The 12,981-nt window shown below is 49.0% G+C and overlaps 2 protein-coding genes across 2 annotated transcripts; both read left to right on the top strand.

Annotated features, from left to right (window-relative positions):
- The first annotated feature begins 7,934 nt into the window (after positions 1-7,934).
- On the top strand, positions 7,935-8,624 carry LOC140221199 (uncharacterized). The gene is made up of 3 exons (XM_072290510.1): positions 7,935-8,128; positions 8,206-8,439; positions 8,549-8,624. The coding sequence occupies exons 1-3, from the start codon at positions 7,935-7,937 to the stop codon at positions 8,622-8,624; spliced, it is 504 nt and encodes a 167-aa protein (XP_072146611.1).
- A 795-nt stretch (positions 8,625-9,419) lies between these two features.
- On the top strand, positions 9,420-10,034 carry LOC117835623 (polyubiquitin). Its single transcript, XM_034714971.1, has one exon. It carries the CDS (start codon positions 9,420-9,422, stop codon positions 10,032-10,034), a length of 615 nt encoding a protein of 204 aa, XP_034570862.1.
- The last annotated feature ends 2,947 nt before the right edge of the window (positions 10,035-12,981 follow it).

Here is a 12,981-nt window from a genome sequence, read left to right as displayed (position 1 = left end):
GAGAAGAAAGAGGAAGGGAGAGGAGGAAGAAAGAGAAGGAAAAAGGAGAAGGGAAAGAAAGAGGAGGAAAAAGAAAGAAGGAAGGGGAAAGGGAGAAAAGGGAGGGGAAAAAATATGGCGAAAATTGCGGAATTCGACTGGCGCGGTGATGGACTTGACGGGCATGCGGTGAAAATTACGGGGAGCGGAAAAAGGAGAGTTGACGAGCCGGGGCCAGGACGGCGGGTCCGACGGAAGGGAAAGGATTTGACGGAGCTCGGCGGTCGGAAAAATTTTGGAAAGTATTTTTAACGAGTGATTTAACTGGGTGTATTTTACGGGCGTTACACTTTGTGTGGTGTAGAATGGGGAGTCTGTGGAAATATGATGGAAAGCCTCACTCTGGAGGAGAGCAGTAACTCTTTGTGTGTCATCACAGGTAAATATATATGTTTTTCTGTTGGATGTCAGGTGCTCTTAAGTCTGGAAAAACTTGTTTCCAATGGTTCAAATCTTTTGCTAGAAGACCTGTTCAGATCTTTATTCTCATCAGAGTACTATAATTTGCGCTTGTGACTTTCTTGTTAATGGTGTTAATTTTTTTTCCACATTACTAAACAGGTTGGGTGCAAGATGGGCTGCAGATTCTGTGCTACTGGAACAATGGGCTTCAAAAGCAATCTGTCTTCTGGAGAAATTGTAGAGCAGTTGGTCCATGCATCGCGCTATTCTCAGATTCAAAATATTGTTTTCATGGTAAGTTAATTCATGTAGTTTTAAGTTGCCTGAAATTTCTATTCAAAAGAAAGAAAATTAATGCCAGTCAAATGCAATGATTATGCACCTTTCGTAATCCCTTAGAGTGATATTTTCATCTTGACCAAGCTGACCATATGTAGGGGCTATTTGGGAAGAGGGGCTAAACTTTAGCCCCCCATTTTAGCCAGATTTTAGCCCTCTCCTCCCAAACACCAGGGCTAAAATGGAGGGGCTAAACTTTAGCCCACATAATCCATTAGCTCCTCCAAGGGGTGCTAAAATGAACTAAAGGGGCTAAAAGTGGTCCCCGGTTGCCTTCTTTCCACCAGTGCCCCCCGCACTCTCTCTCTCTCCTCGCAGACTTCGCCTGGCCCTGCTTGCTCCGCCTCGCTGTGTCCGCCTCGCGTCGCCAGTCCCCCACCTCCGCCTCGCCAGCCCCGCCGTCCTCGCCGACCCCGCCGTCTCCTCTTGGTCCCGCCAGCCCCGCCTCGCCGACCCCGCTGCGCTTCGCCTCCGCCTCGCCGGCCTGTCCCCGCCGCCTCCCCAACCCCCTCTCTCTCGACGTCGCCGGACCCGTCCTCCCCGTCGGCCACCGACGGGAAGGAGTAGTAGGACGGTGGCGGCCGGCCGGATCCGGGGTGGCCGGCAGGATCCTCGCTCCGCCAGCCCCGCCGCCTACACCCGCCCCCGCGGCCTCCGCTGGCCCCGCCGCCGTGCCTGCCGCCGCATCGGACGGGCCTCGGCTCCTCCTCCTCCGGCGTCGCCTGCTTCGACGCAGCCGCCGCGCGACTGCGGATCCGAGGCGGCCGGTCGGATCCTCGCTCCCCATCCTCGGTCTTGGAGCATGACGCAAGGAAGCGGAGCTTGGCGGCGGTGTCCGGGTGCGAAGCCGCCGCCTCCTCCAGCTGCGGCGCGAGAAGCTTGGGGGGCGGGACGGCCGTGCCGTCGTCACCTTCGTCGCCGCGGCGGGCGTGGGAATGAGAGGCTCTGGGGCGAAGGGTGGTTGGTTGGTGGGTTTGATCGAGCAGAGATAGTGGGAGGAGGGAAATGAGGGCAATCTAGTCCTTTTGCACACTAGGTGCTAAAGTTTAGCCCTCCACCCAAACACCCCAGGTGCTAAAATTTAACCCTCTATTTGAGGGGGCTAAAGTTTAGCCTAGGACTAAAGTTTAGCCCCTTCCTCCCAAACAGGCCTGTAATAGTGTTACTTGGTTTTCTTGTTGATTCTGTGAATAAATAAGGTCAGTAAGATTCATAGATTGGAAAATTACATCTTTTCTTTTGCTGACATGGGTCGCATGTCACCATCACATTAGATGGTACTCCTAATTTGATTATTGCGATAATACTGAGCATTTTTACCCTGATTTTTTTATATACTTCACGTACAGGCAATTTACTTGCATACAAAGAAATTGGTTTTGCAATTATTACTGCTGTAGAACTGGTAAAAGATAACTGCAAGTATTAGTAAAATATTTTTTATAAACTATATGCTAATGCTGTATGCAGCCTACTGTGAAGTAGCTACTGCCTGCTGGTAAACTTCTCTGCTCCGATTACCCCTTCATAATGAACATAAGAAACTTGCAACTGTTGGAGATCAAGTCATCAGCTACTGAGGATAGAAGGTTAAGCAATTAAAGTCATCAGCTGTTGGAGATCAAGTCATAAGTAGAATATATGGTTCTATTTAGTTGATTGTAGTGACAAAATATGTATATGCAAATAGCTTTTGAAAATCTAACCTGTTCCTCTTGTCATGTCTTCCTCCTTGTATTTTCGTAGTCACAAAAACATATATGCATCTAAAGTAAATAATGATCAGACTAAAGTAATGTAATATTTGTTCTTATTTTCACACTATTATTGTCCCGTTGGATGCTCCAACATATTGCAATATTAATATTTTATAGTCACATATTGCAATATTAATATTTTGTAGTCCGTAGTAACGCACGGCTACAATTCTAATCGAAACATAACAAATCAAGGGAGAAGACGACGTGTGGTTGGGCTGCGTTGCACGCGGCTGATATCTTTTTCTTGGCCCATGAAGCTCAATGGAAAACGGCTTGTTTTATGTGGCTCTGACGCCCCTCCGGCCTGTTTTATGATGGGCGCAACCGGCCTTTTTTCGTGGAGAGCGGGGCGCTGCTGGGTGATGGGGCCACTTTGGGCCGGGGCCACCACGCCTTACATTAGCCCACTTCCAGCTTCCGGCCTTCCGCTCACGGAGTCTGGCGCTGAGTTGGCGGCGCGGGCTCGCCGCCGAGCTCTCTACAGGTTCGGCCGCCTGCCAGCTAAAATCTTTCTACAGGTTCGGCCATGCGCAGGCGGGCGCGCTGCATGCTACCCCGGGACGCTCGGTTGGGTGAGCATGTGTGCGAAGCGCAGTTTGGGTGAGCAGCTGAGGCGAGACGCGCTCATACGCGGGCGGGCTCGTGCACCGCCGGGACGTTTAGGTGGGCAAGACACGGCCGGAGAAGCTTGGCTTGATGACGATCCTGGTGGAACAGACCGGCGCTGATGGGATCAAGGATTCAAGGCCGGCATGCCGAGCGGATCGTGCTTTTTCTTTCTTTGTCCCCCTTTCTTTCTCCTTGTTCTTCGTATCACACGATGATGACGATGGATTATTGGATCTGTGAATCTGTGGAGTATGTAAACAGCATGAGAAATAAAAATTGAGAAGAACGAACTTTTTTGTGGTGATTTCTTTCTGAATTTTTGTACAGTGATCAGAATTTTCCTATTTTTTGTACGATCTGAAATCTCGAGTTTAGATAAGTTCGCCATGTTTCAGTCCTTGTAAATTCAGTACGTCAAAAGGAAATAAAAATTCCATGTGAAAGTCCACCAACGATGCTTCTCGTACAATAAAACACAAAAAAAATATGTAAAGATGTGTTCTTTTAAAAAATATTCATGCGTTGGGAGCATACAACAATGATCTGTTGTGTTCATCGAGGTCATGCCGTCCCACTACAATGGCATACAAGGGAATTAGCTGAAATATGTTATAAGGACAAATTGTCATTTTACTTGTCACTTAACCCTCCTCTGACAGTCAGCTAACGGAAATGGCATTGAAGGGATGGGAAATTTAATTCACTGGTAGTGAAGGGAAGTTGAGAATTTCGATGGCACTTGAATTTTCTTTTTCAGTCTGGTTGCGAGGAAGTCACGTAATTGGAATTTACTCTTTTTTTTTGTTGGTCGCAATTTTTTTTTCCAAGCGCAGATACACTACGGGAAGGCTTCCAATAAAAATTCACATTTTTTAAGATAAAAAGTAAAGCATCTTATTTTCTTTAAAGTAAGCCATGTATTTGTTTTTTCAAAATTGCGGTTGAGTATAATATCAAATTTGTGATGATTTTTATTTTCATACCGAGGTTCGTCACAGAAATTGAACCCAAATTTGAGCTTGGATGGGCAATTTGCATGTCCGTGACAAAAATTCACAAATTATCATAGATGGTGCACCGTTAATAATGTTTTCTGAATCTGTCATGAAGAATTCGTCATAGATTAACATGTTTCTTGTAGTGTAAAATTTCTAGATTTTTACTAAATTAAACCATAGTTGCTTCTAAAACTTCAAAATTAAAGCACTATATGTATCTTCCTTGAAAACATCATATATGCATGTGCCGGTTCCATCATGCATGCAGCCACAAAATTGCCAACCTATATAGCCATAAGTCCATACCGGCTTGGCCTCCACCACCTAAATGTGTACTACAATACCTTTTGCTCTCCTACGTAAGCAGAGTTCCCGGGTCATCTTCACCAGGAAACTCTTCAACAGGACTAAGTCCATCTTCACCGCTCTCAATTGGCTCCCATGGTTCATTTTCTTGACGCCAAGCGCTAGCTTCAGATCTAGGAAGCTCACCTTTCCATGCAGCTGCCTCACCACCTGAAACTGCAAAGGCGGCGGCGATCCCAGGTTCCGTGATGTCGTGTATGCTCGCTCTCTTGCAGTTGTCATGTTCCCTCTGTTTCTCCCTGTTCCGGTATTTCTGGTAATGGCTGGCGATCTGGCTCGCAGTCTTGCTCGTAAGAAACTCCCTCGACATCGCATTCCAATTGCCTCTATAGAAGGGCAGGCCCGCTAAGAAAAGTCTACAAGCATTTACCAGATCAAATATTCAGTGAACAACGTATAGGCGTTTGTTAGCATCGTTGATGTCATACATGAAAATAACTACTACTACATATATCTTTCCGCTCTCTATTTTGAATTTTGATGCCATACATGAAAATCAATCCTATAGCTTGGTAACGAAGTTATTGAGGCAAGAAGAAGAAGACGATGCACATACCTGTGCTCATATTCCGTCCACTTCTCAGCCGCCTTCTTATTGCGTTTATCGCCGCCGGCACCAACTGCCCGCTCAGCAGCTGGTGGAGCAGCGGGCACCACGGCCTCGGGCACTACTTCTTCTTCCACCGCCGCGGCCATAGCAGCAATCTCCATGTCCCACACGGGCGGCGTCAACACTTCCAGAGACTCGAGGACGTGGCTCAGCTCGGCGAACATGAAGGTGCACCGCTGGTGAATCTGGACCGGCGTCTTGCCGATGATGCCGGAGGTGACGTGGAGGGAGACGGTGTTGCGGGTGAAGAGCAGTAGCTCCAGGAACTTGTCATCCCTGCGGGTCCACTTTGGCTCCTGCTCCGGCTCCGGCTCCGGCGCCGGCGACGCAGCAAGGGCCGGCGGAGGCGCCGCCGTCGCTGCGGCGTACCCATCGTGGTGCATTGGGGCTCCCAGCAAACAGAACGTAGTCCATAACTGCAAGTGCCAACGAGATGTCCGTACAAATTGGGCTAGAGTTCTAATTTCTAACCGACAAGAGGAGGGGGAGGTCGGCGGGAGGCGCGGACGACGGTTGCGGAGTCTAAGGAAACCGGTTGGGCAAAGCTACCGTATGAGTAGTGGACTTTACCCATCTGTACCTTAAACAGATAGCAACCCTTTAAACGGTTTGTCTCACGTTTAACGTTTAACTATTTTTATGTGTTTTTGCATAGACACGATTGGTTAATTGGAGTTGGCCATTGTAACCGAGGACAGCACGGAGCCACAGTCTCAACCCGACACGAACCCGGGCAAATCGACTCAAACCACGACGCGTCCACGGTCCACGCGATACCCCCAAATATAAATCCCCCCAACCCAAGGGACAAAAACTAAACCCGGAGAAAATCCTGCATCGGCGAGTTGGCGACACGAAGTTACCAGATGGCGAGCCCGAGCCACCAATCTCGTCGGCGAAAAGACACCAAAGAGATCTTCGTGAGGCATGGGCTAGTACGCTGGTGGTGAAGCCCACCGATACGATTTACAGCAACATGGCCAAGATGGAGGAGATCACGGACGTCCCCCCGATCCTGCAGCGGATGACCGTCAACTGCAAATCTCTGTACGACCACACCCCCGGGACGCTGGCGGACCACGACATAGGGGACCTCACGACTCTGCACGCGTCGTAATGCGTCTCCGGCTCGATCAGGCTCAGCAAGAAGACGCTCAAGGCCCAGGGGATCGCCGTCGACGGCGGTGCCGATCCCGCGGGCGACGACGACGTCAAGGAGGAGGCGGGCGCCCCGCCCGTGCAGCAGGAGGCCGTCGGGAAGATGCGGATGGCCGTCGCGGACTACATGATCCCGGGGCCGAAGAGGACGATCACGCTGGAGGTGGAGGCCGGCGACACGGTCGCCAGCGTCATGGAGCAGGTGCAGCGCAGGCAGGGCTACCCGGTGGCCCTGCAGTTCCTGACCTGCGACGACACGCCGATGCGTCCCGACGGCGGCGCGACGCTGGCGGGCTACAACGTGACCAAGGACTCGAAGCTGGAGCTACAACTGGACCTGGGCTTTGCCATCGCCGCTGATAGGGAGGAGCGGAGGCTCAACAAGGCTCTAAATTAGACGTTCCCTGATAAAGTTAGCACTATATTGTTGCATATACCTACTTAATTCCTGCAATTGGTAAAGCTGATCGTGCTGCGGATTTAATTGTGTGTTTAGATGTTCTCATTTCGTGATTTCTGATTTTTTTTCAACCTATATATTTTATATTAAGATGCGTTTGTTTTGGATCTAGATTCTCTTTAAAAACATCTCCATGATGAATCAGAATCACTTCGTGAAAACATAGCTTTATGAAACTGTTACCATTTTTCCGTAAGTTTATATAATTTGTTCAATGGTACGGTTATTTTATTAACTTCATATAGATATTATTTTAATTGTTAATATATTATATAATTTGTTGTAGGGGTATACATAATGAGTTCGTATAATTTGCTCTATGGCTACAACTATTTTGTTCTGCAAATTCATAGATTTTGTTCCATGTGTATAAATAGTTGTTCTTTGAATTTATATACTTTGCTCAATAAGTGTGTATAATTTGTTCTTGGAATACAATTTTTTGCTCCATGATCTCATATAAATTGTTCAATGTGTACAACTAGTTTGTTCCATGAGTTTGTATAATTTGTTCCAGGTGTATACATTTTTGTTGCCTGAGTTTGTGCAATTGTTCGATGGTACAAATATTTTGTTTCTTGAGTTTGTATAATTTTTCCATATGTAAATATCTCAGAAACATTTTCCAACCTGATTAAAAAATGGTAATAAATAAAATTCATTCAAATATAGTTGAGTGGGGTCTTATTTTGAAGATCTTGTTTTAAAAATACAACTGCACAATCGAAAATTAATTTGGATGCTTTGTTTGGGATGACATCAACAACCACGTGCATGATTATCTCCCTAAGGACTAACCACCACTATTGATGCATGTGTACAATAGCTTTTTTCGTGGATCAGCCCTCACAACCAGTCTAATAAATCCCCGCTCCTCCCATATGTGCTCTGGTAGACTGCTGCGCGTGTGATACGCTGGTTGGGCTGCTGCGCGTGCACCTTTCTTGAGGTGACAGGTGCTGATTTGTCGCCTTAAGCGATGCGTAACCGCACCCAGGAACCTCAAGTCTCAACCCCGACACCAAAACCTGGGCATTTGACTCATCAAAACGACGTGTCCACGTGATATATGCCCCCAAATACAGATCCACCCAACCCGAGGGACAAAATTAAACCTGGAGAAAATCTTTGCTTCAGCGACACGAAGCTATTACCAGATGGCGAGCCACCAATCTCGTCGAGGAAAAGACACCATGGAGATCTTCGCTAGGAACTGGATGACGCAGGAGGAACGGATCGCGAGTACGCTGGTGGTGAAGGAGGAACGGATCACGACTACGCTGGTGGTGAAGCCCACCGATACGATCTACAGCGTCATGGCCAAGATGGAGGAGATCACGGGCCTCCCGCCGATCCTGCAGCGGATGATCTGCAGCGGCAAATTGCTGTACGACTACACCCCCGGGACGCTGGCGGACCACAAGATAGGGGACCTCATGAATCTGGAGGCGGTACGGTGTTCAGCGTCTCCGGCTGGAACAGGCTCCAGGAGAAGACGCTCAAGGCCCTGGGGATCGCCCTCATCGCCGCCGTCGAAGAGAAGATGATGCGGTTGGCCGTGGCCGACTACATCCCGTCTCCGGCGAGGACGATTACGCTGGAGGTGGAGGCCGACCACACGGTCGCCAGCGTCATGGAGCAGGTGCAGCGCAGGCGGCGCAACCCGGTGGCCATGCAGGATCTGACCTGCGACGGCAGGCCGATAGATGCTTCCCCACGGCGGCGCGACTCTGGCGGACTACAACGTGACCGAGGACTCGAAGCTGGAGCTACGTATGAACATGAGCTTTGCCATCGCCATTGATAGGGAGGCGCGGAGGGCCAAGGAGATCGCCGCCCACGTTGAGCAGCAGCAGCAGCAGCTCGCCGACGACAAAAAGTGACCCGAACGGATGGTCTACCAAGCTATACGTTTCTACACAGAGGACGGTGGTTACAGTTAGATTATAGTAGAATATTAGTGAGATGGTACCAAAAATTAGTGCTAGTTCCTGCTATCTTTTTCTGTTAATAACGGTTGCTGTTTCCGTGGATCCGGTGTAAAAGTAAGCACTTTTATGTCCACGAAATCCTAATGGCGAGTTTAATAAGCAAAAAGCTCTGTTCAGGTTCCAAATTCGGCCCATGAAACCTTCCGAGCATAAGACGCGTCAAACTGTAATCATAAGGAATATCTACCCACAAATAGGACGCCTTTGTGTAAAGTCCGCTCAATTGTAATAAAAATGTGTTTGGGCTTGTTCAATCTACTGATCATATCATATTAGATGCATGATGGCTCAGTTCATGTGGTGTGTATGCAGATATGCTTTTGGAAGGGAGCAAATTCCTGAGAGTAAGATTTTCAGGAGATCGAGAATGTTAGAGAGTGCTGATAAGAGATTAGGAAATTTTAAGTTTTCTATTTGGTTGTATTTACTGGAGGCTTTGGCTTATCAGGAATGATTTTGTCTTTAATAATGTTTTCATTGTTGACACCCTAAAAAAAAAGACGTCATTGTTGTCACCAAAGCCCCCGCATTGCACGGCCCGAGAAAACGTGCCAACATGGGCCGTCCTCGAAGCCCAAACCCCGATTCCTCATCAGAAACCCTAAAATCTAAGCGGCAAAAACCCATCCACAACCATCGTCGACTCGTCGTCGTGAGCGACAAACCAGCAAGTTCGTGGAGAAGAAGATGCAGATCTTCGTGAGAAACAGGTTGACCATCGATTGCAAGACGGTAATAGTGCTGGAGGTGGAGAGGAGCGACACGATCAGCAGCGTCATGGCGCAGCTGGAGGACAAGCTGGGAGTCCCGCCGGTCATGCAGTGGATTTCATACAACGGAAGGTCGCTGCGCTGCGACGACGCCGGGACGCTGGCCGACCACGGAGTGCAGAAGGAGTCGACGCTGTTCGTGTTCTACAGCCCGGGTGCCTCCTGGTGGTACGAGCGCAAGGTTGAGACGCTCAAGAGCCTGGGGATCGTCGACGTCGAGCGCGCGGACGACGGCGCCGCCAACAAGATGGAGATCTTCGTGAGGGACTGCTTGATCCCGTGCTGCAGGGGCCGCCGGGTGAGGACGATCGTGCTGGAGGTGGAGGCCGGCGACACGGTCGCCAGCGTCATGGCCCAGGTGCAGGGCAGGCTGGGTTACCCGCCGGCCCTGCAGTCCCTGTTCTACAATATGAGAGAGTTGCTTCACGACAGCGGCGGGACGCTGGCAGACTACAACGTGAGGGACGGCTCCGTCCTGAAACTGGACATGAGTCGCCGCGTTGTTGATCAACCGCAGACGTGCATATTATGATTCAGTATTGCATATATAGTTCTCCTGCTGCTATGTTGGATCTGCTCCTGATTTCCACACGGACCAACCTCCATACCCGGCCGTGCGCGAGAACAAGCGCTGATTCAATCGTACCCAAACCCCACAAGGCCAACAAATCCTTGAGAAACTCAGCATTACGTCGAATCCAACGCAAAAACACGACATTTTTCTACTCTGCTGGTGAAATTAAGCTACGTAATTTGGGCTGGTTGTAAAGGGGTGTATATCTGACACCTAGGTATTTTTTACTCCTCTCACACTCAAATTATATACCTTTAGATTTGGCAAAATAAGTGTTTTGATCCCTTAACACTGCTTCAAGGATCAAGTTCGTCTCTCAACTACTTGTCTTACTGATGCGGCACTCCATCGTAGCTAGTACCAGACTTAATGTAAAAAACCCTACCTTTAGATTTAGGGTTAACAGCTGTGATCAAACCCCTCCCTCGACCTTATCTCCTCCGAGCACATCGGGCCGTGCTACCGCCACCTGCGCATCCCTGACCCCGAGCTGCCCTCTGCTGATGGCAGTTAGCATGCCAATTGTGAACGGCAAGCGCACAGATCAGTTGTAGCTCTTTTCTTAGAGTATTCCCCCAAGGTTTATCAATCCATGGAACTTATAATACAATTAGTGCCTTTTGTTGATGAGTGATTCAAATCCAATCTAACATATACAGATAGATAATAGATATAGCAGAGTTAATCAATCTAGAGCAACCTAGACTATGCATACGTTGTAATTCTGAGCATGGATAGCAAAGCAACATAGATATGATCTTAGTAAAAGCATCTTTAAATCTACACCTCCGGTCTCGCTCCCGAAAATCCTATCTTACACAAGAAAGATCCCGTCACGATCCTCTCTATCAATATAGGTAATCTAAGGGCATGATCACAAGAACATGTTATACTCATCGGTAGATCAGGCATGCAAATCCGGTCATCACGACCACGTAAACATCCTAAGCAATCTATCATCGATCATAAATTGAAAAGTAATAAGAAAACCTGAAAGAGCATAAAACCATAGAAGAAGATACTTAGATCGCTAAGAATAAGAATAGATCTATTATTTCACCATGAATGACTGTACATCACAAGATCACCACCGAGATCCTACCTTGATATTGATGATTCTAGCTCCAGAACTCCGATGTGGATCTTCCTCGCAGGATTCCCACGTTGGCTAGGGCTTAGCTACACTAATCCCTAGATAACTGCATGGACCTCTGCTCTTTGAAGTGGTGTCTCTCAAGCTCCTTCTGCTTCTCTGTTGCTTCACCTCGAATACATCGTCTTGGATATGGTGCTTGAAGGAGAATCGGGGTATTTATAGTCTGGAGAACTATTGGCTTAAATTGGAAGGCAATGGGGCAAGGAAACACCATAGGCCGATCGGCCTGGATGGGTGCAGGTTGATCAGCCTCGGTCTTCCTTTTGTCCTCCCGTGCGTCCCTTCGTCTCCAAGTCTTCTCAGGTGTTATGGAGTCTTCTTTTCACTTGCATGTGGATCTGGCACGTCGATAGCTTTGAGATGAGATTGATATTTGATAACTTTCCAAATCTTCGCTCGATCCTCTTTGATCCCGAGCTCATCTTGCCATATCTTTGCAAACCTAGCCCTTAGGTCATCTTGGAGGATTGTTAGCCAAAAATGAGCGCGAAAGGGGGCCAGAGGACCCTAGGCCGATCGGCCAAGGCCCTTCATGGGCCCGTTGGCCTTCGTCTTCCTCCGGTTCGTTGCTTGTTGAGGGCTTTTATCCAATTATGCTCTATTAAATCCAATTTTCTGCGAAAAAAGAATATCCTACAAAATGTATTGCATATGTGAAATGACCGGTTTGTTAGGTATGATTAATAGTTTAGATATTAAATTCATGTTATTATTGAAGATAAACAAGGGTAAAAAGGTGTCAATAACGAGCGTCAACACCCTCCGTTTCACAAGCAAGGTCTGGCGCCATCTCCGACCCCGACAAGGTCCACTGCTCTATTCTTCCTCCATTTGCGCTTCATTCTTCCTCAGCACCAGTTGGCACTCGCCCCACACCTCAACCACCCCCACAGCCACCCATAGCCCCTCCCTTGCAGAACCATCGCAGAAGCTCGCCTTATCCCTCCACAAGTCATCTGACTATCCACCGTCACCTAACAAGAGGTGTCCCTACCATCCCACGTCGCCATCATTTCTCGAGCTTGCCGAAGCTCGCCAAAGCTAGAGAAGGAAAACAAAAATTCGGGTGTAAGGAAGGAGAATTTCACCTGGTATACTATAGCTTTTCCATTGCAAAATCTTAACCGCTGCACTTTAGCTTCATTAGTCAGTCGTGTCATCATTGGACTGATTATGGCCCTATTTGGGAGGGCTCCATCTACGACTTCTTCGGTGGCTTCTGCTGGAGCCCTACCAAACAGCTCGAAGGAGAATGGCTTCAGCGAAGGAGCAACCGAAATCCCGCTGGTTGGAGCTGTTTGGGGGAGGGGGAGCCCAAAAAATTGTCTCCCCACGACTCCTCCCGTCAATTTGCCACCCTTGTCCTCGAGTGGGCCCCGCGGGTGAAGCGAGGCAGCACAAGGATGTTGGGCAATGAGCGCAGGGAGCGGAGGCACCGGTCAGTGGTAGGCTGAGCGACTATGGCGCTGGCACGGTGCAGAGGTGGCGGGAGGCGGGCATTGGAGCGGAGGCACTGGCAGACGCGGGGCTGAGGTGGCTGGCGGCGAGCGCAGGGGCGCGGGGTAGCGATCGACACTAGGGAAGGATGGCGAGGCCCGAGCGGATCAAGGCTGGATCGATGATGACGAAGCCGGACGGTGGGGGAGCTGTGGATGGAGAGGCTGGTGGGTGGTCGAATGAAGATGGGTGGTGGGCGGCTTATGTAGTAGTGAAACTGGGCAGCGACCGGCGGGGGAGCGAGGCGGCAAG

The sequence above is a fragment of the Setaria viridis genome, chromosome 9 (genome assembly GCF_005286985.2).
Source record: "Setaria viridis chromosome 9, Setaria_viridis_v4.0, whole genome shotgun sequence".
Taxonomy (NCBI): Eukaryota; Viridiplantae; Streptophyta; class Magnoliopsida; order Poales; family Poaceae; genus Setaria; species Setaria viridis.
Note: the sequence above shows the minus strand (reverse complement) of the source record. Positions and strands in the feature narration are given on the sequence as shown.